Source organism: Pteropus alecto, unplaced genomic scaffold (genome assembly GCF_000325575.1).
Source record: "Pteropus alecto unplaced genomic scaffold, ASM32557v1 scaffold400, whole genome shotgun sequence".
NCBI classification, from domain to species: Eukaryota; Metazoa; Chordata; class Mammalia; order Chiroptera; family Pteropodidae; genus Pteropus; species Pteropus alecto.
In genome coordinates, this window is record NW_006430045.1 from 562,341 (window position 1) to 588,110 (window position 25,770).

Below are 25,770 nucleotides of genomic sequence, written 5' to 3' on the forward strand. Positions count from 1 at the left end.
GCCATCTGAATCCTGGTGCGTAACGTGAGTCCTGGTGCAGAGCAGTTTGTGTCTAATATTTTATTCAATATACGAGAAAGGGAGTTATGACAATTCATTATTGCTTTCAGCATGCTTGCAGTTTCTAAAAAAAAAAATACATACATACATACATACATATATATATATATACACGTATATATATATATATACGTGTATATATATATAAATGAAAGGCCCCCACTATGGGGTCCTGGGTACCAGGATCTTGAAAAGAATGGATAGACAGGAACTCAGGTCTCTTAGTACCAGGTGACTTAGATGCAGACCTAGACTCTTTGGTTTGCTCCTGAGTTTTCTTGGTTTAAAGAGTTTTCCCTCCTCTCTCAGGTGGAAAAACCTGATGTCACCTGGGTTTAACTTTCTCGATTTCATTGGGTATGTTTAAGGTTGATTGGTGTCACTACCCTGCTTTGATCTCTAGCTGAGCAGCGGGTGGGATGGATGTGGGCCCTTTGGTGCAGGCTACAAGGAAGCCACAAAGGCCAAGCAGAGTGGGCAGGGCTCTATAACCGTTTAAATGCCATGCCCAATTAACTTTCTTTAACTGTCTATACCTGCCCACATCTGAGTCTGACCCCATAAACAATGTGACACAGACTTAACCCAGACCGTTTATTGTGGAGGGAAATAGAGCAGAGCAAGACAGATACTCTCCTCTTCCTGGGCACCTATGGAAGTGGCTGTCAGGACTCAGTCACATGAAGTGGGGCTGGAAGCCAGAGACTGGGACAAGAGATGAGAGAAGGCAGCAGGAGACCAGGGCAGGAGTGAGGTGGTAAAATAGTGAGGCAGAAATACCAGGATGCCAAGTCAGGCAATCTGCACAGAAGTCTACCCTTCATCCTTCTTGCTGCAAGTTGTCTGGCACTGAGTCCTAGAGATAGGTACAAGATGCAATATACAGCCAGATCTAAAAGGAGGTGGCAGGTACCCAGACTGAGAGGGGACTGAGGGTGATGAAACACGCAGACAATGGAAAAGGAATAAGGAGACCACTGCCTTTCCCAGGTCAACCTGGGCACAATCTGCACTTGAGATTATTTTCTAGGAGGAATAAGAGCACTAGGTACAGTGCCAACTGGTTTCTGGGGAGGAAATTAAACCGAAGTCATAAAGATACTAGAAGTACTAAGGAAAGGAGGTCTGAGAAAACAGACCAGAGAATTTAGATGTTCTGAGAGGGCAGTGTAGGATGCTGCGGTGTTGGAAAGATGCTGGAACAGACTGGAATCCAGGAAGGGTAAGGGGTCAGGGCCCAGCCCTGGGAAGAACCAAAAGTCCTGAATTGTTGAGGAATAAGTATATCTGGCGCAGGTCAGCAATAGACAAACCTAGGTTCAAGGGCAGGGCAACCACAGGGTCCAAGCCTTCAGGCTCTTTCCCAGCACAGAAGCTGGGGAGGGGCAGTGAGAGGTTCAGGGCCTGGTAGAACCGTTGGATCTGGGACTTGGACAGGGGCAGGGCCAGAGCCCCGTCGTGGGACTCAGGCAGGGAGCTCTGGAGCTGGGGGCTGGACCAGGAGTTGCAATAATCGTACTGGCAGCATTGGGCCTGGTACCAATACTCTGAAAAGTAAGTGTTGCGTTTTTCTTGGCAGTGGTAAGAATTGTACTGTCCACAGCCTCGGATGAAGAAGCGAATCTTGGTATCTAGAGGAAAGGGGACACATAATAACCCCTTTTGCCTCCCATAGTCCCCGAACTTGGCATCCCTACCATGGACTTTCTCCACCCTTCACCAGACCATACTTCTAATACCAGACTCCTTCTGAAGGGGTCAGAAAATTAGCTTAGCTGGCCCCTCAGAACACCGGACCCCTCCTTCCAATATCCTCCTGCCTCCTTCTTGTGCCCCAGGCCCCAAGTGGCCCTCATCCAGGAGAAGGGAAGAGACTAAGCAATGGACTATCCCACCAGCAGCCCCTTCCTCAGTCTTAAACTCACCATAATAGATGGTGATCACCATGCATGGGGATGAGTTGCTAATGGTGCACTTTTCTGAGCCTGAAATGCATCCTACAGAAGGGTCTTCTAAGAGGCAGAGGTGGCAGGTCCGGACTTCAGGAACAGGAGCTGAGGAAGCAGAAGACAGGAGGGATGGAGGCATTGACTCACTCCAAGTTCCCTGCCCTGCAGGGAGCTCATGTATCTAGGGTCATGGCCCCACCGCCTTCCTTCCTGCCCCTGGCCCCCACTTACCCTTTCCCACCGTGTAGCCCACCATGACCAGCACACCTACAAACATATGGGCCTTCATTATGGAATTCTAGGGAGAAGGCAGTCCCTGAGGAGTGCCCTTGATCCTGAGCTGCAAGCTGGTTTTGACAGGCAGAGTCTGGGCAGGAGGGGCCATGGGTAGAGAAATATATTCTTGCCCGGGGCAGGATCCAGGCTGGGAGAGGAAGTTATTAACTTGACAGGAGGAACAGTGTGTCCTCAGTCATGAGGTCCAGTTCCTGACTGTGGGAGTAATGGCTGAGACATGGGCAATACTTGGGCTTTACCTAGCTGTCCACCTTTGCCCTGCATGCCTCCTGAAGATCTATTCTTGCCCCTCAAAGATCCATGCATTAGCTTTTGTCTCTGGCACCACCTGCGTTCTCCCCACACAACAGGGCCAGTCCCTATTGTGCTAGGAGGAACTTTGGCCAGGAACTCAGCAGCTCCATCCGAAATGAGCGTGTCTCAGATGCCCCAGCAGGGGGCGCATAAACACTATGGAGCAGCAATTCTGGTCCCTTTTCCTCCTCTCTCCACCACTTGTAGTTATTTTCTAACCACTGTCCCTGTAAAAATAAGTGAAAAGATAGTGTTGTGTCCCAACAGCCGAAAGTGGGCCCCCAAAAAACAACTATTTCTCTAGACATTGAAATCTGATTTTTCTCTGCATCTTTTCCTTGACTTTGTACACTCCCGAACCCAATCCTAGGAATTCTGTTCTACTACTAAAAACATCACCCAAATACTGGGCACAAATCTGTGCTGGTTTTCAACTTGGGGAGGGTGGGCTGGGCCATGAGGACCCCTGGCGTCCAGCACCCCAATACCCTCCCTTCCCTAACCCCAAGCACCAGCAGACCAACTCATGGCCTTTTCTTCCACTTTATTTCATGTTCCCACCACAATAATGAATCCTTTAATTTAAACTAAAAACCATAGAGGGTTCCTGAAAGGGTGGCAGCAAAGGAATGGAGGTGTCAAAGAATGAGGACACTGAGGGACAGGTGGGGTAGGGAATCAGCGAATTGTCTTGACTGGGCTCTTGAAGTTGCTGGCGGCTTGGAGCTGCAGCTGGTAGGCCATCGGATGGATCTTGAAACCGTAGAGCCTGGACCGGGGCAGAGGTCAAAGAGACAGTGGGGTGAGCCCCAGGCAGCCCTGTCAGCAGCCTGCATTCCCACTTCCAGCTCCTCCACAGGCCTCATCTCTGCTGAGGAACAGTGGTTCCCAAACTCCTCTCCTCAAGAATATTTGGGAGAGTATCTTAAATATTCATTAAAACTCAAATCTAAGATTTGTATGTAAGTATACAGATGTCTGCATTAGTACTTGTTTTAATGTAAAACTGAACTTTTCTTCCCCATACCAGAGTAAAAATGATGCTCAAGGAAGATAAAGCACACTTGAACCGTGGCTCTGAGGATCTCCTGGCAAAGGCTGAAGACCCAAGATGGTGGCAGGAACAGTTATTGTTTAAGTGGTGCTTCAGGTGTCAAATGTTATTCTAAGTACTTCACATATTTAAAAATATCTTGGCAGGTAGGTACTATCATCATCCCCATTTTATGAATAAGGAAACTGAGGTATAGGCAATCAAAGCACTTTCCCACGATCCCTCAGCAGGGAGAGCCCTGGCTTTGGGAGTAGACCTCAAGAAAGGACCATGCCCCGTCCTCCCTTCTCTCTGGGGGTCCTGGGCCTTTCCTGTGACCCCTGGTGATTCTGTCCCTGTTCCCCACCTGGGCACAAACTGGTTGGCAGGCCGCTTGGGCCGGTACTCAGGGTGCACCATGAACAGCATGTGAGGAAAACCAGTGCCGAAGTAGGCGCCGTCTGTGTGGTGGTGCCTTGATGACTTGGGTGTGTACACGTCCATGCACTTGGGGCAGTAGAGCTTCACCATGGCCTCACCTGGGATGTCTGAAAGGCCTGTGGGACAGCCGGGCTCAGTATACCAGGCTCCCCAAACCCTGCCCAACCTCTCTCCCGGACGCAGGCTCCAACTTGCTGAGTCCCAACTCCTTCCCAGAGGACCTACCATATGCTGCCCTCCTTCCCCTTCTCCAACACTCACCGATGGGAAGCATTGGCTGGTTCTCACAGTACACCCGGGGACAGTAGCCAAAGTCTCCCTGCTGATATTTTTCTAACTGAGGTGAATAAAATGGAAAGGATTGGTGGGTAGGTGTGAAGAGGAAATCCCCTCCCACATCATTGCCCAACCTACACCGCTGTCCCCCATTCTTCCTGTCTCTTTTTGTCCAGAGGCCTCTTTTCTAGCCCAGACAGGCCCTTGGACTTCTCAGCTTCCTTTCTTCTAGTTAGGCAGGCTGCATACCATCAAAGCCATTCGCTGTTTGTTCCCTGAGGAAGAGGCAGTCTATAACAACTTCCCATCCAAGGTCACGTCTCCCTCGCTGAAAACACCCTCTTCAGCACTCTACCCATCAGAATTAAATTCCCAGGCCTAGCTTCTGAGATCCTTCTTCCCTTCTTAGCTAGACTCCTTGACAGGGTTGAAACTTGTGACATCTTGCTTCAAGAATCTGTTTTTCCTTATTGCCTCAGAAGGAATCAAGTGTGAGCAGAAGGGCCTCACCATCTGGGCGATGCCACGGTTGGTGAGGATATAGCGGGCGTGGATCAATCCATAAAGCATCTCGGCTGCCTGTTCAATCAGGTCACTCTGGTTGGGGTTGTCTTCCAGCTCTTCATCTGAAACATGGTCCCAGCTGAATGTAACCACTTGTATCATAGCTTTCTTAGGTGCCCTGCCCATCCCCAAGGGGCTGCTGGCCACTCAGTTTGCCTAGTACCCACCTTTGAACCTTACCCCACCCATCAGGTGGGAATTTAACCCAGGAAACTGGGATTCTGACTCTTCAACCAACCCAAGGCAGCTCTACCGTCTCTCCATACCTCTCCAGCCTCTGCTTTCTTCTTTCCCTCCCAACTCCCTCCTCAAAACATAAAAGCAAAGATGTCAACGCAGAAGATTAAACTCTAGCCTGGAAAGTGCAGGGCAGGAGAAAGAGGAAAAAATGAGACCCCTGGGGAAACTGGCATTATGTCACAGAGCTGAGTTATAGGATCAGAGTTTGGGAACAAGTGGCAAAAGTCACAAAACTAAGCAAGAGTCAGGTGGGGAATCAAAATTAAATAGGGGATTTTGGGTTAAGGGAGTCAGAAAACCAAAAGGAAATTCAGAAATTCAAGGAGCAGATGAACAAGGATTTAAAGGGGGAGAAAAAAGCATACACACACAAAACAACCCTGAGGGTGCCTCACCAGGCTCCAGGTCCAAGATCATGTCTAGAGCTTGTCGATAGTGAGGCACCTGCTCATTGAGTCCAGTGAGATTGAATTTGTCTTGGATGTAGTCTTCATCCACCTGTCAGGATATGGAGGTCAAGAGGGAACCAATAACAGAATCCTTGATTTTGACCTGAGCAAGTTGCTCTAACTGATGTCTTATCCTTAACACAACTGTTTCTGTTCCCTACTTCCAATGTAGCAGAAAGTACTTGAGTCTTTCTCCCCAGTTCACACACATTGCCCCTCCCATAAAAACTTTGGCTTCTGTTTTTAAGGATAAGCAGGTACACCAACCCCTTCCTTAAAGAGAAGTTCCTTTTAACATCTGTGTCCTTACTTCTGCACTCCATCTCTAGGAACCACTTTTGTCCTCTCCTTAGAGGCAGACGGTTCTGAGAAAGGTGGAGGCTGAACATGGGTTCTGAAGGCAATTATATCCCTTATGATAACACACAGCTTTGCATAGGGAGGTTTTAATGTACAGTATTTCAATTCTCCTAATAGTCACTGGAGATAGATTTTACCAATACCACCACTCCAGTAATAAAAAAGATACAAGATGACTTGTCCAACATTACATTGCTGGAAGGTGGCAGGGTTGGGAGTTGGGTCCCAGTCTTGCCACTTTACCACAAGTTAGTGGTGGGTTACTGAGAGGACTCTTTACAGGAAAAAGTTTCTGTGGAAGCATGCGAGAAGTGTGTAGAAGCTCAAAAGGTAGGAGAATATCTGGCCTGACTATACGTGGAAATGAGAAAGGAGGCTGAGAACTCACTTCACAGAAGAATTCATTGCCCCGGAGCCCACAGAACCAGGAAATCCAGGACACCTCCTCTGAGCTGCTCATCTTCACGTCAGCTGGTGAAAGAGTAAGTATGTCCCAAGATCTCCCTCCCTGACTGGTTTCCTTCCTCCTCCCATACTCTGGCCTCCAACCACGGAGGAATTTGGGGTCATCTTTTTTAAAGGATTCCCAGACTCTGGAGCACCGCTCTCTAGCTCCTCTTATTTACACCTCAGCCCCCTTTTTTTTCGTGATTAGAAATTCTTTGGGGTCACACCACTTGCGGGAAACCGACAGGTCTTGACACACCAGTCCTACCCACATCCCTGACGCTCCTGAAGGCCAGGCCCCCGTCCCCTTCGTGTGAACTCTGGTAGGGCCCGTGGCTCGGCCTCCATACTCCCGCAGGTCTCTGTGTCTCGGCGCCTTTCCCAAGGGTGCCGAAGTTTAACCCTTCCAAACGACAGGTAAGTCTCTCCTTTTCTCATAGCGTGAGGATGGCCCTCAGCTCGCTTTCATGGGAGTCTCAACATCCCGCCTCTGCCCCTTAGGCCACCCCTTCCTCTTTGAATGCCGGACCGGGACACTTCCTACTTCACTCGCACATCGAGGTGCGGAGATCCCCATGTGCCGCGCCCAGCAACAGGGAACTCGGCGCGGCGACGACCGCAGACTCACCGGCTGGATTGGGGCCGGGACCAGGGTGGGGGAGGGGAGTTGCTGCTTCCAAGGAACGCCGGTGACTGCTACAGCGCAGGCCGCGGACCTGATCACGGCAGGCGAAGTGGGGAAGGGGGAGTGGAAATTGGGGAAGGGGGAGTGGAAATTGGGGAAGGTGGGGGAAGAGGGCAACGCGCAAGCGCCAAGAGTCGGGCGCCGCGATGAACGCCGGGAGATAGAGTCTCTGATAGGAAGAAACTGGTGAAACGAGAGAAAAGCGAACTACGAATTCCAGGGTGACCTGCGCATGACCATGGTGTCGCGAGGCCCCTGAGGAAGATGCTAGGGGCGGAGCGCAGCGAGGCGCCACCGGAAGCGGAAGCACATTATCACGTCCTGGGTCAGGGAGTACACAAAATAAAGTCGTGTGATCGCCGGACTGGGGGGCCGCGGTAAGGAACGAGGCTTGTTGGGTCGTTTTCTGCCGCTCACCTCACACGGCGAGCCTCCGGCTCCGGCGCGCCCCTGCTGGCCAGGGGACTGACCTCATCCCCGGCCAACCTGCCGGGTCCTATCGCCTGTCGAACCTTTCGTCCGAGCCAGGCACACCATTGGAGATCCCCGACGGGCCCCATGTTTCACCCGGGGGTCCGGCCCCCTGAGGCGGGAGTTGAGGCTAGGTTCTGTGCTGAGAGACCAGGGTAGGATGTGCTGTGCTGAGCTGGGCGGTGGGAGAACCGGGGCGGCCCAGTGCGCTAACCTGAGGTGGTGCCAGCCATTCTGCTGCTCGTCCCCTTGCACTTCTCCATTTCCTTTTAGGGCTTGGATGGGGCCTTCTGCTGCGGGCACTAAGTGCGACCTTCGAACCCTGGTTGGAGGTGAGGGGCAGCGTGACGTTATTTCATTTCACAGCTCTGGGCATTCCATAGTTTTCCCTCCGCCTCCTCAAGGCCTTTTTAAACCCAGAGAGTGGTTTCCCAGCCCCAGAAAATGAGCTCAGAGCGGGGACCACGTTGAGGGAAGCGAAGGGCATTGTGGGGCGTTATGTAAAAGCAGGACTCCAACTGACAGATCTTCTTCGGGCCTCGCGCGGTACCTAGGCACGTGGTGCTTTGAGCGAGTACTATTGGAAAGGCGGGAAAACAACTGGGCGCTTTGTACGCCTGCGCCCTCAAGTTATTATTTTTTTTCCCTAGCCACGCATGCGTCTTTGAGCCGTTTGGCTATTTGATTATGTGAACTTCGGTTAGAGTAGAGTAGAGCCGTTTGGCAGTACGAAGTTACAAGGCAACGCAGACTGCAGCCTCCCCCCAAATCTGTTTTCTGCTTCTGGAGATGTGTTAAGTATATTTTTGTTTGAAAAGACGATCCCCGAAATAGGATCGAGGAAGATTTGAAGCGCCAGGCTGATTGTTTTTCGTAATGGTACGTCTTGAAGAGTGTAGTTTCAGAGAGAGGCTATATGTTGTTGTTGAGGGTGGGGGCGCAAAGCAGGACTTCTGGACATGGTTTGTTAACTGTAGGGGGTCCCTGTTTTGCCGTGTGATCTGTTGCTCTTGGGCCCTGTAGGGTCCTAGGTTTTGGGGTCACTCTGGGAGGAGGAGGGGTTTTTTGACTAAGGCTACTACTTTCCTCATCCCAGCAGGTCTCTGGTGGTGGCTCTGGTCACTGGAGGGCCACTAGAGGATTGGCTTGCTTGTCTCATCTTCCCTTCTCCTCATCTTGCTTTCCCAGCTCTCCCAAAGCTATGTCCAGGCCCTCTCTCATTACCTTCACCCCAGCCACCAAACCTAGTGACCTCTGGAAAGATGGGCAGAAGCAGTCACAGTCTGAAGAGCTGGAGCCCACCCTGGATGGAGCTGCAGCCCGAGCTTTCTATGAGGCTTTGATTGAGGATGAGAGCAGCGCCTCAGCACCCCAGAGGTCACAGCCTGAGCCTGAGAAAAAGTGGAAGAAGAGAAGAATGATGAGGGAGGCCGCAGAAAGAATATCAGGAGGACATGGACAACCTGAGGCTGAGGACAAGATGACTCAGTGGATACTGAGGGCAGCCCAGGAGGGGGACCTGGGAGAACTAAGAAGGCTGTTGGATCCCCATGAGGCAGGGGGAGCTGGGGGAAATATCAATGTTCGGGATGCCTTCTGGTGGACACCCCTGATGTGTGCTGCCCGAGCAGGCCAGGAGGCGGCTGTGCGCTATCTCCTGGGCCGAGGGGCTGCCTGGGTCGGAGTCTGCGAGCTGGGTGGCAGGGATGCTGCTCAGTTGGCCGAAGAAGCAGGCTTCCCTGAGGTGGCTCGTATGGTCAGAGAGAGCCATGGAGAGATGAGGAGTCCAGAGAATCGGTAAGAGGAAGACTTTGCTCATGGCCATCTTTTAGTGTGTTCTGCCTTTCCTTTCCACTCCACATCAGAGGCCCCAGCACAGTTGAGTTCTCTTTTGCCATCCCTGTATAGATTGATAGGGAAGGCAGTGTACTAGGGTGATTATAAACATGGGCTCTCTAGGATTAAATGCTAAGTTAGTTTACTTGGGCAGGCAACTGCATATCTGTGTGCCTCAGTTTCCTCATCTGAGAAATAGGGATAAAAGCACCTTTCTCAGAGTGTTGTTAGGATTAAATGGGTTAATATGTGTAAAGTGTTAGAAAAGTGCCACATAGTAAGCACTATGTAAATATTAGCTGTAGCCATTATTATTCCTTTTTTGCCTAAGAGCCTTGTGAGGCCTTGTTTCCATCTCTTCTCCCAACTTTTCTCTGGTTCTTCGTTGCTAAGTGGGGAGGGAGGAATTTGTTCCTTAGGAGAAAGATTGGAAGGACCCTGTTGCACCCTGTCCTCCAACCCTAACTCCCCTGCTGTCAACCCTTTTTCTTCCTCTACAGGTCCCAATCCCCCTCCCCAAAGTACTGTGAGACCTGTGATGCCCACTTCCAAGATTCTAACCACTGTACATCTACTGCTCACCTGCTGTCACTTTCCCAGGATCTCCGGATGCCCAGCATGCCCCTTGGGGTGCCCACCTCCAGTCCAGGCTTCAAACTGCTGCTGAGAGGGGGCTGGGAGCCTGGAATGGGGCTGGGACCTCGAGGCAAGGGCCGTGTCAACCCCATCCCCACTGTCCTCAAGAGAGACCAGGAAGGATTAGGGTACAGATCAGCGCCCCAAGCCCGAGTCACACACTTCTTGGCTCAGGATACCCGGGCAGTGGCTGGGAGGGAAAGACTTCCTCAGGTTACCACACTGAGCCGGAGGCGGGAGAGAAGGCAGCAGGAGAAAAACAGAGCCTGGGAGTGGGAACTGAGGACATACATGAACCTTGAGTTCTGACCTTGGCAAGGTCTGACCCTGGTTTGCTGTTGAAGTCTGAACTTGGACCTCTGACCTGGACACTTTGGCTTCTACTTCCTGGGGTCTCCCAAGGTCCCAGACTTTCAGGTTTTGGTCAGTGGGCCCTATGTTTGGGAGAGAGGGGCTAAGAGTGGAAAAAATAAATCAATCTTCTCACTCTTGTGTTTTATTTTTCTGAAAGCTGTTGTGGGAAGCCAAAAAGGTCTGGGGAAGTCTGGGGGCCACATGCAGGTTCCATCTGTGCCAATAGGGGAAGCCCAACCAGGTGGCATGGTATAGTCACCTCCCTGCCAGTCTGGTTCACTGCCAGGTCCTAGCTCCCACTTAGAATGCCCCACCTATTCTTTCAACCTCTGAACCAGGAATTGCCCAGCTCTATGCAAGTCTCCCTCAAGAAGTGTCCTCTGACCCCTCCAGCCAATTCAATCACAAGTGTGCTAAGAATAGAAATAAGATACTCTCAACCTTAAAGTTGCTCCCAGCTGGAGGAGATAACCTTGTGATCAAACACTGCATAGTGATAGAAGAAGGCAGGTAACGCTTAACAGGGGCTATGAGAGTGGGTAGGGTCTTAAAGGAAGAGGCCAGTGCGAGGGACGGTCTAAGATTATCCAGCCTGTACTCTGTTAGCTGATGGGCTAAAACTCTGGCATCCCAAATCTAAACTTTACAGTTTAATAACTACCTGAAAACAAGGCAGGAAGCCCATCCTAATTGTCTACACTTGTTTTTCCCATTTTCCCCTCTCCCTCCTCTGGTGCTCATACCAGGTGCCAGGCAATGAAGAGCTCACTGTTGTCAAACCCAGGAAGTAAAATCTGCACGGAGGGGCAGAGAATTGCTACTTAAGTCCCAAGATTCTCATAGCTTTCTTATCTGGAAAAGCCTTTCATGAAGTCATGGACACGAAGACGAGTGGTAGAAGGTGCGGGGGAGAACCCAAAGGCAAGGGGCTAAAGGGGGCGAGCGAGTTCAGGGAAGCACTGGCGGACCGGAGGCCTCAGTGCGACAAAAATGGAGGGCTAGGTTAACGCACATTCCTGGGCGATCGCTGTTGTTAGGCGGGTGCGCGCTAGTGGCGCGCACCGTGGGGGAGGGCGATCCGCAGGGTCCGCCCCGAGAGTTGCAGGCTCCGCCCCGCCTGGCCCTCCAGTCCCGGTGCAGCTGCTTCCGTGCTCTCTTCGGGCGGCTCCGTGAGGCCTCGGCCCTGACGCTAGTCCCGGGAGGGTCCGCAGCGCACAGCGACCAGATGCCCGGGTCCCTAGCCAGGCCTGCGCTTTGCCTCGCGACTGGGATATCCGAAGATGTCTCCAGCCTGACCTTGGTTAGGCCGCTTTTCAGCTGCGTGCTCGGGTGCTGGTCCGGCCGCTTTGTAGGATTCATAGCCTTCCAAATCAAGGGACGAACGCTGCTGGCTGGAATTAGCTGGACGCCTCACCCCAACTCCCAATAGCAGACTTCCTATTCTCAAACTCTCTTAGGGCAGCAATTCAGGTGTCCTCGTATCCAGAGCACCTCGGACCTGGAGCAACCTTCCTTTCTTCCTTCTTGGACGGAGCACCGCTTCTACAGTTTTGGGGGAAACTTGGGGCGTGGCCTTGGTGAGTGAAACTTGGGGTGTTGCTTGCTGGGACAGAAATCCAGGGAGGACACTGTCCTGGTGACCCAGGCCTTGTCAGATCCTGAGACTCTTCGAAACTTGTGTGTGGGTTTGCGGCGGTGGTGGTGAGTGAATTTGAATGTGCCCCTTTTCTTTACCTCAAAAACTGAAAAGGAAACAAGCTGCCTGCCCTACTTTAGGCTGCATGACCATCCAGGGAAGTGGGGAGCCACTTCTGAATTCATAGTAGGACTCACCAAGCAGATACCTGCTCTTCTAGTCCTGAACACTCTGGCTTCTGAGGAGACCCTCAGGCCCTAAACTTGAGCAGTGCCAGAAAGTGGCCCCAGAAGTTAGGGGCTCATTACACACCGTAACCATGTTCCTGCGACGGCTTGGTGGCTGGCTACCTCACCCCTGGGGCCGCCGGAAACCGAGGCCTGACCTGCCCACCATAGAACCCCGATGGGTGGACAGCTCCTCCGAGAATTCAGGGAGTGACTGGGACAGTGCCCCAGAAACTATGGGAGATGTGGGGCCTCCCAAGACCGAGGACTCAGCGGCCCAGAGGAGCTCTGAGGTTGCTCCACAACCAAGCAGGGAGCCCCGAGCTGAGCAACTGGGGAGCAAAAGAATGGATTCCCTCAAGGGAGATAAGACTGGCTCTAGCACTCTGGAGTCTGGGAGACTGGAGGCTGCAGGGGCCATTCCTAAACTGGGATGGGATCCTGTGGACTCAGGTGGCAGCAGGAGACCTGGAATGTCCCCTAAAAGGGGACTGAGCCCCTCTGGGCCTGAAGCCCCTGTGGAGAAGCCTGGCCGGCATCAGAAACTGCTGGGCTGGCTGCAGAGAGAATCAGGTGGGGGAGCAAGGGCTCCCTCACAGTACCTGGGGGGCCCAGAGGAGTGTCTGCAGATCTCTACCAACTTGACCCTGCATCTGCTGGAGCTGCTGGCCTCAGCCCTGCTGGGGTTGTGTTCACGGCCACTGCGGGTAGCCTTGGACGCGTTGGGCCTGAGTGGACCGCTGGGCCTCTGGCTTCATGGATTGCTGTCTTTCCTGGCTGCCCTGCATGGGCTCCATGCTGTGCTGAGCCTACTTACTGCTCACCCCCTGCACTTTGCCTGCCTCTTTGGTCTCCTACAGGCCATGGTGCTGGCTGTCAGCCTCCGAGGTCCCAGTGGGAATGAGGAGGCCACTGACTTGGAGGGCCAGAAGTTGGGGAGGGAGGGTGAGGAGCAGAGGGGAGACCCAGGAAAGGGGCTGTAACTGTGGAGTGGGGTGTGAACCAAGGCAGGAGCCAGGGTAGGGTAGGAGCGAAGGTGAAGACAGTGTGGCCTTTAGGAGAATGGGGTGGGGGGGGGGATGACCCAGATTATAAGCACAAGGGCCTCAGGGATGGGGAAGAAATCCTAGAGTATGAGGGAACAGGGCTCCCCTCACCTACGAGAGAGAACAGCTGTTTAGGGTGTCTAGGTATATGGACAGTGGGGGCATGGCCATTAAATTCACCAGCTATTGTTAACTTTTTGCTTTTACATTTTTTCCATCTCATTTTTTTTCCCCCACATTCACTTTTTAAAAGCAAAAAAAAAAAAAAAAAAAAGTAGTGGAGAATAAAGACTAAAGGGTTTTCTTTACCTTTCAAGACTCCCCAGGGACCGACAGAACTCTGGTTGGGGTAAAAGCATGGTTGGGAAACTTAAGGGATCCCTTTGATCCTGGGACCTGAGCCATCTAGGGAAGAGAGGGGCTGCTAGGCAGGTGGATTTGGGGTCTGGTTGGGGTGCGCAAGTGACAGGGACCCTGCAGGGAAGATCTGGGTATTCCTGGGAGCCAGAGGGAGTGGGGATGATGCAGGCAGTTTGGCAGGAGGGCCAGCTCGGGCTGGCAGCCCACATAGGCAGTGTGGGAAGCACTGGAGCTTGTAGTCCCCACATAAGAGTTTGGGGTTGCTCACTCAGCAATAAATCACTGTCACACAAAATCCTAAATACACCACTACAAAGTGAGAGTTACTGCCACTCAGTGGTAGAAGGTTTGGGGGAGTTTTGAAATGGGCGGGGGGGAATGGGACTGATGTCTGGAGACAAACCCCAACATGAAATGAAGATTGAAAAATCTTTATTACTCTTGAAAGGAAGACTCCAGCTTCTCTCCCACCACAATCTTAGCTCCTACCACATCCAGTTAGGGGTACAGATGAAGCCTCAGGTCAGTTACTGGACCACTTGCAGGCCTCTGGTGGGAGGAGAGAAGAGGATGGAAAGGAAGGAAATCCAGAGAGAGAAGCAAAGTTGCTGGTAATGGTTGGGGGAGAATGTATTTTCTCATTTTCATGTCAAAGCAGATGTCTCTGAGGCCTGTTTCTCTCCATGTCTGACCCTCTGCCCTCTTTAGCCACTGTATACTCAGAAACCTCTCTTTTGAGTGGCCCACATTCCATCCTGGCTCCCTCTGGGCCATCACAACCTGACACAAATGAAGGTGTCAATACAGCCACTCTGATGGGCCTCTGGCCTTGCCCTCTGGTGACACCACGAGTCCCTTTCATCTAGCACCCAAAGAAGACTTGGTGAGTCCTAGTCCTCTTTTGTGGGACTTTAACCCCTCACCTTGTTTCCTGGGAGTCAGTAAGAAGGCCTTGGAGTCCAGGCAGGAGGAGGTCAGGGACTGGAATGCCTCTACACACTTCTCAGGAGGGTGTGGCAAGCGATCTGGAAGGGCAGAGCAGGATCAGGCCCATCAAAGCCTCTGCTTCTCAGCACAGCCCCTGGTGAGGACCTTCTAGAAGCACCCAGCCCTTCCTGGGGTGGTGGCACAGGGCTCAGAGTGAGGGGCTCTCCTGCCCCTCCCATGTTTCCTTCCAACCCATCTTGCCCGGCCTCCCCACTCACTGTACAGGAGGAATCGCTGGTAACCCTGGCCTGTCTCTTTCAGCATGATTCCACCTGGGCATGAACTGGAGAAGAGCTTGGTCTTCATGTCCGGGCGTCCTGTCAGGGTTGGTTGGGGGAAGTGTGAGGACAGAGGCAAAACCAAGCAGGCCCAGGGAACTTGGGGAGAGTGAGGGCCGGAGAGAACCAACCTTCAGTTCTGAGATCTGTGCTCCCCTCAGTTAGGTGGTAGATCCATTCCCGGGGCACACAGGACCCATTTTTCCTACAGAGGTGGTGGTGGCAGGTAGGAAAGACCGAGTGATACTCCAACCACACAGTACCAACCTTTATTCCCTCTAATTCCTTCTTGAAGCCCATGTCCCGCTGGGTTTCAAGCTACCAAGGGAATGGTTAGGCCAGTCTTTCCAGAGGGAAACTCTTAGAGCTGTTGAACTCAGTAGGCTGAGAACAGTGGATATGCCAAAAAGTCCAGCTCTTTGTATGTGGGTGCTCACACTCTGGGCAGAGACTCTACCTACTGGTGCCACTGTCTTCTCACCACTCACGTGCGGATAGTAGCGTGAAGCTGGAGCTGCATGGGGGCAGAGCCTGCAGCCATGTTGAAGACAATGTTGTCCACAAGGTCAAAAGTCGCCAACTCCTCCTTGGTGGGAGCTGCCCCTGCGATAAAGTACCACCAACCCAGGTGGGGCTCTGGGAACTAGAGAGACAACAGTGGGAGCAGAAGAGGGTGGGTCCCACTACAGTTTCCATCCACTCTCTTCAGAATGGCAAGATTTAGGGGTGGAGGTGTTGGCTGCCCTTTTTCAACTGGGGAGTCGTTAAATGATTTTGCCTCTTTGCTTGCCCTCAATCAACCTGAGTAACCAACCCCTGTCCCCACAAATTCTACCATGTCTCCACACTGATGGCCATGGTACTAATATTTCTTTACTTGTCCTTGCTTCCATGATCATAACACACACCCTCTTCTTCCCTTTCCCAATGTGGCTTCCAGTTATCCTAGGCCACCACTTAGGTCCCTCATAGCCCCTACTATAAGCTTACCCCATTCTCAGTCCATACCTCTTTCCCATCCACTCCCTGAGTTGTCAGTTGACTATACTCAGGGCACTGGTAGATGGAGTTAAGAAGAATGCTGTAGAGGTAAAGTAGAGTTGCCCAAATTTGGTCGAACATCTTCAGGCAAGAGGGAGCTGGTGCTCTGTGTGGAGCGGTTGGTACCTTAGCTGTTCTCTCCTCTGCTGGCTGCTCAGTCCACTCTGCTTCCAGCCCCCTTGCCTCGACCCTTGACCCTTTTACCTGCTAATGAGTAACTTCGACCTTGTTTTCCAAGCACGGATTACTTGCAATGTTTGGCCTTTCCTCCCGCTCTTCTAGATGCAACCACTCCACAATACACCCTGGCATGTCCAGGGTCTCTTGGGAATTATGAGAGCTGAGCCCTCCAGGTAGAAGCCTGAGGTCTTTCAACCCATATCTGGGCTGGATATCTGCTCTGTTGTACAGCACTGAAGAGAGGTTGCTTGATTCATTCATTCACTTAGCAAACTTTTGAGTCCCAACTGTTTGCCAGGAACTGCCTTAGCCCTGGGAGCATAAAAATGAGTAAGACAATCCCTGGCCTTGAAGAAGTCAGTCTAAGGAAAATTAGCTGTGTAAACAAATCATTGCAATACAACTTGGTAAGTGATTTAGAACAGATATGAATCAAGTGCTGGGGCATGGTTGATGGAAGGCTTTCTTTCCGAAGTTTATAATTGGGGAAACAATATGTACACCATCCAGAAAAGTTCACTGACAGATGAGTTCACTCAAAGTTTATTACTACAAATAAGAGGCTACATAATCCACTGGTTACAGAGGATAGACTTTCATGTCAGGCAGAGTGGGTTCAAACTCTACCTCTACTACTCATTAGACCTTGGACAATTTTATTAATCTCTATGACTTTTTTTCATCTGTAAAATGAGCAAATCATCAATCCCATGGGATTAAGAGACAATGAATATAAAGCCCTTAGTAAAGGCATGGACATGGCAAGTCCAAAGTAAACAGTCACTAAAATTAATAGTAATGTTTGTAAAGCATATATTAGTTTACGGTGGGTACTAAGTTCTCAAATAATAGGAGTTAAGGAAAGAATTGTCAAGAGTCAGTCATTGGATAATGCTAAGTGGGTTGAGCAGTTAATGCAATGAAAGTGGGGCTTCCTTACTAGATTTGTAACTTAGACTGCTCAAAAAATAATTGTCCTGAGAGGCGAGAGTTATGATTTAGGATATATGAGTGTTCATTATATTATATTTGGGGGTAGTTTGACATTTTTTTATAATAAAAAAACAATTTATTGGGACAGTTAAGTAGAAGTGCTTGACCCAAAGGAATTTGGTAGGTCTGGATTTGTCAGTTCTGCCATATATGTTCGCTAGGTGTACTCGCTATATAAAATGTAGTAACTACCTCAGATGTCGAAAAGCTTTTAAATGTGACAGTACATAAAACCCTTAGAAAATTGGCTGGCACAAACCAAGTGCTCACTAAACAGAGGTCTATTAGAATTCTTAACTAAAACAGTACGAATCCCAGAAAGGCTGGGCACGAGGCAGCCACCCCAGCAGCGATGGGTCTGGCTGGAAGAGTGACTGCACTACAGGTGCCGAGGCCTATGCTCGCGGGCGGAGGTGGGAGAAGAGGGCAGAGAGGCAGTAACCCCCTGAATCCTGGCCTGCAGAAGCATTTCGGCGGTTCCTTCAATTCCCCAGGGTAAAGGTCTTATGTTTCCCTCTAGTCTGACTTCATTTGCTTCCAATTTCTAAACTTGGGGGGGTCCTTTTTTCTTTTTTTTGATAATAGTCCTGAAAGAGTAAATCCTTAGCTTCTCCAGAATATGGCGTGTTCCACTGGCGAGGAACATGGCGCCCAGACTCTGCAAAATGCCCACCGGGCAGAACTAAGGTCAGGCCTAACAACGCGACCGACCACACGCAAGACAGCTCGCGAACCACCCCCAACCGCCTAAGACAAGAGTGACTTCAGGAGGAGCCAGAGGAGTGGCGCTGCGTGAGAGGAAGACGGGATTTTAGGTGGCTAAGACAGTGCCGTCTCAAAGTCTCTACCAGCGAAGACTAACATAGATTAACAAGGCACAACCTCCAATCCCCAAACGCCAAGATCCATACGACCGTCCAAAACCTGTTGAGGCAGTCGTAGTCTCGTTTGGTAATTTTTTTTCAGGCATTTATAGTGGCCACCTCAATCTCCCATTACTCAAGCGCGCGCACAGGAGGTATTAACAGCACCAGGGAGGTGGGGCGGTGCTTAAATGTGTACGCATGCGTAGTACGACGCACGCAAGCGCAGCACAGTCCCCCGGGCGACGGCGGCGGCGGCGGCGGCGGCTCCCCGGGTGCTCGGCTCTCTCCCACCTAGGCCGGCCCCGGCCCCTCTCGCCCGTAGGAACTCACTGCTTGGGGCCGCAGACTTTCTAGTGCCCCACGAAAGTAAAGCTTGGAACCTGGAGGGAGCCGGAAGTTCCTCGTGATCTCCACATACTGTCGAGGAAACGGAAGTGGTCGTCGGTGGCAGGTTGGAGACCGGAAGTGACGGTACCGTGGGGAAGTCGGGGGCGGAGCCGCGGTGTGGTGGTGTATTAGGTGTGTTTGGTTGCGACGCTTTGCTGGAGCACCGAAGAAGGCAGAAGAGGGGGGTAGTCAGCTAGCCAGTCTGGCCCCCCGTGAGTGTCCGTCATCTCGGGTCTGTCGTGACTTGGGCACAGTGGGCGTGGCGCGCGTGCGCGAAACCACTTTGTCCACAGAGTCTAGCGCGACCCTCCCCACCCTGCTCTCGCGTTGTTCCAGGGTGTACCGACCTCTGGAGCCCTTCTGTCGCGACCGGTGATGACACTGGCCTCGTGCTTTCTTCCTTCCCTGCTTCCTAGTCAGACTGGCTCTCCCTTATTGTGATTGGCATCGTGGAGCCCCTCCCACCTCCCGTCTCCCAGCTCACTGTGCCGTTCGTCTTCTACCCTTTGTGTTTCTTTTTTCTGTGGCCCGGAATCAGAAGGGGGATGGGGGCGGGTGTGTGTGTATGTGCTTGTGTAGGAGAAACTCTTTAGGTATGGGGGCGGAGACTCAGGCCGGGGAGGTTCCTGGGTATGTAAAATCAGCTCTGGGCTACAGCGGGCCCTCTCTCCCTCCATTCTTCTTCAGAGAGTTGTAGGCCATGGAGCCCAATAATAGTGCCAGTAGCACTATGGAGAAGCCTGACAGCCTGGAGGTGCTGGTGAAGACCCTGGACTCTCAGACTCGGACCTTTATTGTGGGGGCCCAGGTGAGACCCCAGTGCTTCTGGAAGACATCCATTAATTCTTTTCTTCCCTTTTTTTTTTTTTCTTTTGTAGGCCCCTTAGCCTTAGAGAACAACCTGGTTCTCAACTTTTCTTTCATTGATTTCTTTGTTCATATTCTAGACAGAACGTTTTTTGATATTTTTTGTTGACTTGAGTAGGTATGGTTTCTTTTGAATGAGGTAGATTTTGTTCTGCCTTCCTCCACCTCTATAGAACTCAATGCAGAGGGAAATACGAAGGAAGGAGGAATCTGTATGCTGTTATCATGAGTGAACCGCAGCCCAAAGGGACAGACATGGCTTCTGTTTTGGGGAAGAGAAATAGAACACACAGACCCCAAACACCAATGTGTCTTAAAAACAAAAATTGATCATGTCTGTATTGTGTGTTTAAGCATGAGAAATCAGCCAGTAATGGAGGTGGAGCACTAATGTACTGTTGAGTGGAGTTATTAACATTTGTGGTATAATTTGAATGTTTTTAGCTTAATGTGGACTCAGCTATCGATATTATTATTCATGTAACACTTGGAGACAAAATCATGAGGGGTTCATGGTTTTTAAAACATAGTATTATGTGGATTTCAGAAACACGTAGGTTTTTGTGATTAGATGTATGTAAAAAAACCTGCTAATATCCAAGAGCCAATCATCTAGATAAGAAAAATGTTTTTCTTTTTTGCTCCCTTCTCTCATCTTCTTTGAGTCTTCCTTAACCTGATTGTCCACCCCATCTTCCTTGTCCTTGCTGTTATCTTTGAGATTAGAATTGTTTCATTTTGTGTTTGGGGCGGGGTCACTGGTATCTTTAGAAAAACATTCCCTTGGGAGCCAGGCAGAGGAGTGAAGAAAATGTTAGTTGACTTTTGTGTTTCTCAGCCATAGATCTTTGTCCTAGGCCTAGAAACTGAACTTCATTATGTTTATCATCTATATTTTGACTGGATTTGCTTTCGTTTGGGGCTTTGCACAATAATTATCTCACAATCAAGGCAGTAATTTTATGATGAGATGGTTTTTACACTTCAGCTACACAAGTCACTTGTCCCTTTTCTATTCCCTTTTCTCTATTCCTTGATATCTGTTTGTGTTTCTTCTTCTTTGTAGATGAATGTTAAGGAGTTTAAGGAGCACATTGCTGCCTCTGTCAGCATCCCTTCTGAGAAACAGCGGCTCATCTACCAGGGACGAGTTCTGCAGGATGATAAGAAGCTCCAGGAATACAGTAAGGGAGTGGAAGAGGCAGTTCGGAGGTTGAGGTAGCTGTCCAGAGGGATGAGCTGAGACTGGGTTTACCTGATCATACAATGTTTTGGTGTATTTTTTTGTCGTTGCAGATGTTGGGGGAAAGGTTATCCACCTGGTGGAACGTGCTCCTCCTCATACTCAGCTTCCTTCTGGGGCATCTTCTGGGACAGGGTCTGCCTCAGCCACCCATGGTGGGGGACCCCCACCTGGTACTCGGGGGCCTGGGGCATCTGTTCATGACCGGAATGCCAACAGCTATGTCATGGTTGGAACCTTCAATCTTCCTGTAAGCTTGTGTTCCACATGGGATGGTTTTTGTGGGGAAGGGCAGTTTGGTTGTGGTAGCAGCAGAAACCTTGTAAGACAGGTGTCTCAGTCTTTAGATTGGGGTTGGAAGGCCCTGTGATCTGCTAGTAGCCTCAGTCTTGAGGAGAAAAGGGGTGGAGCTCTAGAAGATGAGTTGGAAGTGTGGGGGCCTTAGTATCTGGCTTCTCCCAGAGCAACTTCCCTTACCCTTTCCCCAGAGTGACGGCTCTGCTGTGGATGTTCACATCAACATGGAACAGGCCCCGATTCAGGTATCACGGGGCCTGGGAGGGTCAGGGAAGGGGATCTGGGAGAAGGAGGCCATGAGGTGGGGTTGGACCTGACTGAGGAGATGGGGATTGGTTCAGTAGGCTGTGGAGCTCATGGCTTCATCTCAAACTTGCCTTCATATTTCTTCTGTTATTGTAGAGTGAGCCCCGAGTACGACTGGTGATGGCTCAGCACATGATTAGGGATATTCAGACCTTATTATCCCGGATGGAGGTAAGTGGTCAAGACTGGCTAGGGTCTGTTTGTCTCTCTGTCTCCCCATCCTCCCTGCTCCTCAGCTTGAGGTGAAGGCCTGACTGGCCACATCCACTGGGATGCTTCCTTCCTAATCTGATCTCTGCAGTTTTTGTTCTTTGGGCAGAAAAAGTATCTCTGTGAGACTGTCTTGTCCCTGCCAATCCTCTTGGTGCTTGATATCTGGGAAGTTTGTTTCAGACTTGTCAGATAATCCTTATGGCATTGTTTTTCGATTAAAGGAGGATTTTGTTTTTTTTAATTTCCTAATTATATTTGATATTGAGATGTCCTGATTTCATTAATTTGTGCTGTGGTTGCAACTTGTGGCTTTTCCTTCTTTCTTTATAGAGGTTGGGAAACCATAGTTTCTATTTCTTGTTAGTAACTAGTTTGTACGTATCACAGATATCTATTATGCATGTATTTATGGAAGTCTCAAACTGGTTGCTAGAGTCAGATTTAGCTACAAAGCCATACCTTCACGGAATGTGCTTAAAAGCACCTTGTCCACTCAGTCTCCTTTGACCTGAGCAATCTTGTTCTACTTTTGGTATGTCGACTCTCCCCACCTTCAGTGTCTAGGGGGGCCCCAGGCACAGCACAGTCAGCCACCCACACAGACACCAACTGCGGCCCCGGAGCCAGTAGCCTTGAGCTCTCAGACATCAGAAGCAGTGGAAAGTGAAGCACCTCCTCGGGAGCCCATGGAGGCAGAAGAAGTAGAGGAGCGTGCCCCAGCCCAGAGTCCGGAGCTCACCCCTTCTGGCCCAGCTGCAGCAGGCCCATCACCTGCCCCAGAGACAAATGCACCCAAGTGAGAGAAGGAGGGCACCTTTGGGAGGGGGATTGGGATCCTGAGTGAAGGATGAGGACCAGGAGAGGTGTGATGGGAGAGGAAGGATTCCCTTGAGGTCTTACATGGAAGGTTAGTGTTAGGGGGCAAAGAGGGGTTCTGGAGTTAGTAAATAAGGTTAGGACTGGCAGCTCAGCTGCACTGCTCTCCTTGGGGCAAGGAAATCCGAATGGTGCTTCCTGCACCTGATGATTCTCTCCTGAATTAGCAAAGGCCTCATCTTTTTCGTTAGAGTCAGTGGCTTACCATTGTAGGTGCAGGATTGTGCTGTGAGGAGGATGGAAGTAGTTTATCTTCCTCCTCTTGTCTTCCTGTGGGTGGGGGTAAAGAACAAGTTCTGCTCGTCCGGGAAAGGCTTGGGCCCAGGGGTCTGGGAGGCCAGGGAGAGAGAGAGGGCAGTCGTGATGTTTGTCACCTTTGAGATTGGTAATCTGAGGAAAGCCTTAGCTCACTGCTTCTTGGGGTTGCCCACAGCCATCCTTCTCCTGCGGAATACGTTGAGGTGCTCCAGGAGCTCCAGCGGCTTGAGAGCCGCCTCCAGCCCTTCCTGCAGCGCTACTATGAGGTTTTGGGTGCCGCCGCCAGCACGGACTACAACAACAATGTGAGCCCGCTCACCCCCTTACCATCGTCCTCCCCAAATGGAACAAGCTGACATACACATCATGCACTCCCCCATAAGAGACATTTTCTACAAGAAAATGATTTTTCCTTAGACTTAAGTAATCTTTTTCTCCGTTTCAGGAAAGGTGGTAACGTTTGCAGTGTGCGTTCTTTTTACACTTCTCAGTTCCCTGAGTTATTTAGGAAGATTATAAAGTAAGGGAGGTTAGTAGATGATGACCTAATTGTTTCACTGTAGGGCCTGTTTTAATAGGAAGCTCTTTAGGTACATTCAGCAGAATTGGTTTGGAGGAAAGATTTGGTCTATGCAGAAGCTTCCAAGGATACAGCTAAAGGTTTAGAGGAGGTGATAGTCTCAGAAGGTATTATGGCTTTGATTAGTGAGGTGGATTCCAGTCTGATATTTTTTGCCTTTATTTTTTCCTCGCGTTTCTATGTTTGACCTGGGGGTACAGCAAGAGGGCCGCGAAGAGGACCAGCGCTTGATCAACCTGGTCGGGGAGAGCCTGCGGCTGCTGGGCAACACCTTTGTGGCGCTCTCGGACCTGCGCTGCAATCTGGCCTGTGCACCCCCACGACATCTGCATGTTGTCCGGCCTATGTCTCACTACACCACTCCCATGGTGCTCCAGCAGGCAGCCATCCCCATTCAGGTGGGTCAGGAGCAGGGTAGGCAACTGGCCTGAGGGAGAATGGTGGGCTGTTGGTGTAATGACCTGGGGTGGCTATTGGCTTGAAAGTTAGAAGGGGTGGAGGCTTTGGAAACAGTGGCATAAGATGGAGGAGACTTCAGAGGTATATCATGGGATGCTCTGGGTTAGTCTGTTCTGTTTTTCTCACTTCTGTTCCATCCGTCTGTCTCTTCCAGATCAATGTGGGGACCACTGTGACCATGACAGGGAATGGAACTCGGCCTCCACCGACTCCTAATGCGGAGGCAGCTCCCCCTGGTCCTGGGCAGGCCTCATCCTTGGCTCCCACTTCTGCCACTGTCGAGTCAACCGAGGCAGCACCCCATCCTGGGCCGGCTCCGCCCCCAACCACCAGCCACCCAAGGGTCATCCGGATTTCACACCAGAGCGTGGAACCCGTGGTCATGATGCACATGAACATTCAAGGTGAGTTAGGGTAGGTGCTGGTAGAGAAGAGCAGCACGGCGAGGGCGGGGGGTTGGTGCTGAGGTGTGAGGGTAGGGAAGGGAGAGGCCAGGGCTGCTGCTAGTAGCAGAGGAATCAGCAGAAGCTTTAATCGGCCTGTGTGGGGAGGGTCAGCAGGGACTGTTTGTCCTTGGATTTTTGTTTTCGTGAAGGGATCACCTCCTCCCTAAGTGGAGGGAAAAGCAGGCATTCTGGTCGGGGGAGTGGAGGCCTGAAGGACGCCGATCTCAGGAGGATACTGTCAGGCCTTGGCCCTGCCTGTCTCAGGGCCACTCTCTTTGTCTTCCTACCCAGATTCTGGCACACAGCCTGGTGGAGTTCCGAGTGCTCCCACTGGCCCCCTAGGACCCCCTGGTCATGGCCAGACCCTGGGTAAGAGTGAGGGTATCAGAGCAGGCTGAACTCTGGGTAGAGAAGGGGTAGGGCCTAATGGGTGGGTTGAAGGGAGTCCAGGTTCAAGGTTACATCAGACCCGCCCCCCAGGCTCCACCCTCATCCAGCTGCCCTCCCTGCCCCCTGAGTTCATGCACGCCGTCGCCCACCAGATCACTCACCAGGCCATGGTGGCAGCCGTTGCCTCCGCGGCCGCAGGTAATAACCTGGAAGGGGAGGCCTGGGAGGGAGGCCATGGTTCATGGTGGTGGGTGCTGTTGGCTGGTGGGCATGGGCCTGGCCCTCAGCCCTCTTTGGTCTCTCTCCTCTGCCACACACAGGACAGCAGGTACCAGGCTTCCCGACAGCTCCAACCCGGGTGGTGATTGCCCGGCCCACCCCTCCACAGGCTCGGCCTTCCCATCCTGGGGGGCCCCCAGTCTCAGGGGCTCTGGTGAGTAAGAGTGGGAGAGTTTTGGTGGGGAGGGAATCCTGTGGTGGGGCATGGAAGGGGCAGGACTAAAAGCCTCCCCTTCTCTCAGCAGGGTGCTGGTCTGGGTACCAATGCCTCTTTGGCCCAGATGGTGAGCGGTCTTGTGGGGCAGCTTCTTATGCAGCCGGTCCTTGTGGGTGAGTCCTCGTTCTTTCCACCTCTAATTTAAGAGATTTCTGTGGTTCTGAAGGTCGATGCTCTCTTCCTAATCTCCTCATTGGTGCTTTCCAGTTCTTGGCCGTAGTTCCTTTGTTCTTGCTTTTCTGCTGGAAAATTGGAATGGAGAAGCAGTAGTGTCTTGTTTCTTTTCAGATTTCAAGTTTGTTCTTTTGGTCTCTATAGCTCAGGGGACCCCAGGAATGGCTCCACCTCCAGCCCCTGCTACTGCTTCAGCCAGTGCTGGCACCACCAACACAGCTACCACAGCTGGCCTTGCCCCCGGGGGGCCTACCCAGCCTCCACCCCCTCAGCCCTCCACCACCGATCTTCAGTTCTCTCAGCTCCTAGGGAACCTGCTGGGGCCTGCAGGGCCAGGGGCTGGAGGGCCTGGCATGGCTTCTCCCACCATCACTGTGGCGATGCCTGGTGTTCCTGCTTTTCTCCAGGGCATGACTGACTTCTTGCAGGTTAGTGATTGGCTTGCTCTTCACCTCACCTTTTCTTTCTTCAGCCCAGCCAGGCACTGGTGCCTTGTTGCCATTCTATCCACTGGACTATAGACCCTGGTGGCATGTTAGTGGGAGGGAACCTTGGGGGGATCCATTGACTCTGAACCTGCCGTTTCGGAGATGAGGAAAATCTAAGTCTGCTGTTGAGTGACTACCTATGCATATTCTATTGTAAGGACTTACGATCAGAACATAGCTCCCCGTTTTCTAAACTCCTGCTTGTTTGTGCCCTCCTGATGCCATTTTTTTGTCTTTGTCCCCATTTTCACCTTATTTTCTGTTTTTTCTTCTCTGTTTGCCAG

At 51.4% G+C, this 25,770-nt stretch overlaps 6 protein-coding genes across 11 annotated transcripts in view; 3 read left to right on the forward strand and 3 right to left on the reverse strand.

The window, feature by feature from the left end:
- Positions 1-640: 640 nt before the first annotated feature.
- Positions 641-3,013, reverse strand: LY6G5B (lymphocyte antigen 6 family member G5B). 2 transcript variants are annotated; one of them, XM_025045978.1, is made up of 3 exons: positions 2,546-3,013; positions 1,986-2,114; positions 641-1,691 (listed from the first exon to the last, which is right to left on the reverse strand). In XM_025045978.1, exons 1-3 carry the CDS (start codon positions 2,610-2,612, stop codon positions 1,291-1,293), a joined length of 597 nt encoding a protein of 198 aa, XP_024901746.1. In that variant the 5' UTR covers positions 2,613-3,013; the 3' UTR covers positions 641-1,290. The 2 variants fall into 2 exon arrangements, with proteins under 2 accessions (XP_024901746.1, XP_006904715.1); XM_006904653.3 differs by having other exon boundaries at positions 1,215-1,691; positions 2,241-3,013.
- A 114-nt stretch (positions 3,014-3,127) lies between these two features.
- On the reverse strand, positions 3,128-7,377 carry CSNK2B (casein kinase 2 beta). Its single transcript, XM_006904654.2, has 7 exons — positions 7,039-7,377; positions 6,352-6,434; positions 5,550-5,652; positions 4,861-4,976; positions 4,336-4,411; positions 4,001-4,190; positions 3,128-3,369 (listed from the first exon to the last, which is right to left on the reverse strand). Exons 2-7 carry the CDS (start codon positions 6,421-6,423, stop codon positions 3,279-3,281), a joined length of 648 nt encoding a protein of 215 aa, XP_006904716.1. The 5' UTR covers positions 6,424-6,434; positions 7,039-7,377; the 3' UTR covers positions 3,128-3,278.
- GPANK1 (G-patch domain and ankyrin repeats 1) lies at positions 7,359-10,525 on the forward strand. 5 transcript variants are annotated; one of them, XM_006904657.3, is made up of 4 exons: positions 7,380-7,472; positions 7,840-7,898; positions 8,755-9,363; positions 9,903-10,525. In XM_006904657.3, exons 3-4 carry the CDS (start codon positions 8,768-8,770, stop codon positions 10,345-10,347), a joined length of 1,041 nt encoding a protein of 346 aa, XP_006904719.1. In that variant the 5' UTR covers positions 7,380-7,472; positions 7,840-7,898; positions 8,755-8,767; the 3' UTR covers positions 10,348-10,525. The 5 variants fall into 5 exon arrangements, with proteins under 5 accessions (XP_006904720.2, XP_006904719.1, XP_006904718.1 ...); XM_006904656.2 differs by lacking the exon at positions 7,380-7,472 and adding an exon at positions 7,479-7,721; XM_006904658.3 differs by lacking the exon at positions 7,840-7,898 and having other exon boundaries at positions 7,359-7,472.
- Positions 10,526-11,494: 969 nt separating this feature from the next.
- CUNH6orf47 (chromosome unknown C6orf47 homolog) lies at positions 11,495-13,575 on the forward strand. Its single transcript, XM_006904659.3, has one exon. It carries the CDS (start codon positions 12,348-12,350, stop codon positions 13,236-13,238), a length of 891 nt encoding a protein of 296 aa, XP_006904721.1. The 5' UTR covers positions 11,495-12,347; the 3' UTR covers positions 13,239-13,575.
- A 501-nt stretch (positions 13,576-14,076) lies between these two features.
- Positions 14,077-16,316, reverse strand: APOM (apolipoprotein M). Its single transcript, XM_025045979.1, has 6 exons — positions 15,935-16,316; positions 15,415-15,569; positions 15,058-15,131; positions 14,867-14,965; positions 14,585-14,686; positions 14,077-14,210 (listed from the first exon to the last, which is right to left on the reverse strand). Exons 1-6 carry the CDS (start codon positions 16,046-16,048, stop codon positions 14,185-14,187), a joined length of 570 nt encoding a protein of 189 aa, XP_024901747.1. The 5' UTR covers positions 16,049-16,316; the 3' UTR covers positions 14,077-14,184.
- A 1,914-nt stretch (positions 16,317-18,230) lies between these two features.
- The window catches only part of BAG6 (BCL2 associated athanogene 6), a 10,887-nt gene continuing 3,347 nt past the window's right edge, over positions 18,231-25,770 (forward strand). Inside the window, exons 1-14 of the mRNA XM_006904661.3 lie at positions 18,231-18,477; positions 19,081-19,201; positions 20,327-20,444; positions 20,557-20,753; positions 20,992-21,045; positions 21,203-21,277; positions 21,877-22,115; positions 22,629-22,758; positions 23,234-23,431; positions 23,647-23,896; positions 24,230-24,307; positions 24,649-24,761; positions 24,853-24,937; positions 25,143-25,154. Coding sequence (XP_006904723.1) covers positions 19,094-19,201; positions 20,327-20,444; positions 20,557-20,753; positions 20,992-21,045; positions 21,203-21,277; positions 21,877-22,115; positions 22,629-22,758; positions 23,234-23,431; positions 23,647-23,896; positions 24,230-24,307; positions 24,649-24,761; positions 24,853-24,937; positions 25,143-25,154 — 1,657 coding nt within the window. The 5' untranslated portion in view covers positions 18,231-18,477; positions 19,081-19,093. The remainder of the gene's footprint in view (positions 18,478-19,080; positions 19,202-20,326; positions 20,445-20,556; positions 20,754-20,991; positions 21,046-21,202; positions 21,278-21,876; positions 22,116-22,628; positions 22,759-23,233; positions 23,432-23,646; positions 23,897-24,229; positions 24,308-24,648; positions 24,762-24,852; positions 24,938-25,142; positions 25,155-25,770) is intronic.

Coding starts and splice junctions, on each gene's coding strand:
- LY6G5B (XM_025045978.1), bottom strand. CDS start 2,612: ATGCATGGATCTTTGAGGGGCAAGAATAGATCTTCAGGAGGCATGCAG. Junction 2,115..2,545: donor GGGCAAAGGTGGACAGCTAG/GTAAAGCCCAAG, acceptor CTGCTTCCTCAG/CTCCTGTTCCTGAAGTCCGG. Junction 1,692..1,985: donor GGTGATCACCATCTATTATG/GTGAGTTTAAGA, acceptor CCTTTCCTCTAG/ATACCAAGATTCGCTTCTTC.
- CSNK2B (XM_006904654.2), bottom strand. CDS start 6,423: ATGAGCAGCTCAGAGGAGGTGTCCTGGATTTCCTGGTTCTGTGGGCTC. Junction 5,653..6,351: donor GCAATGAATTCTTCTGTGAA/GTGAGTTCTCAG, acceptor ATATCCTGACAG/GTGGATGAAGACTACATCCA. Junction 4,412..4,860: donor ACCGTGGCATCGCCCAGATG/GTGAGGCCCTTC, acceptor TATTCACCTCAG/TTAGAAAAATATCAGCAGGG.
- GPANK1 (XM_006904658.3), top strand. CDS start 7,360: ATGCTAGGGGCGGAGCGCAGCGAGGCGCCACCGGAAGCGGAAGCACAT. Junction 7,473..8,754: donor CGCCGGACTGGGGGGCCGCG/GTAAGGAACGAG, acceptor TTGCTTTCCCAG/CTCTCCCAAAGCTATGTCCA. Junction 9,364..9,902: donor ATGAGGAGTCCAGAGAATCG/GTAAGAGGAAGA, acceptor CTTCCTCTACAG/GTCCCAATCCCCCTCCCCAA.
- CUNH6orf47 (XM_006904659.3), top strand. CDS start 12,348: ATGTTCCTGCGACGGCTTGGTGGCTGGCTACCTCACCCCTGGGGCCGC.
- APOM (XM_025045979.1), bottom strand. CDS start 16,048: ATGTTCGACCAAATTTGGGCAACTCTACTTTACCTCTACAGCATTCTT. Junction 14,966..15,057: donor CACAGATCTCAGAACTGAAG/GTTGGTTCTCTC, acceptor CAACCCTGACAG/GACGCCCGGACATGAAGACC. Junction 14,687..14,866: donor CCAGCGATTCCTCCTGTACA/GTGAGTGGGGAG, acceptor CTGCCCTTCCAG/ATCGCTTGCCACACCCTCCT.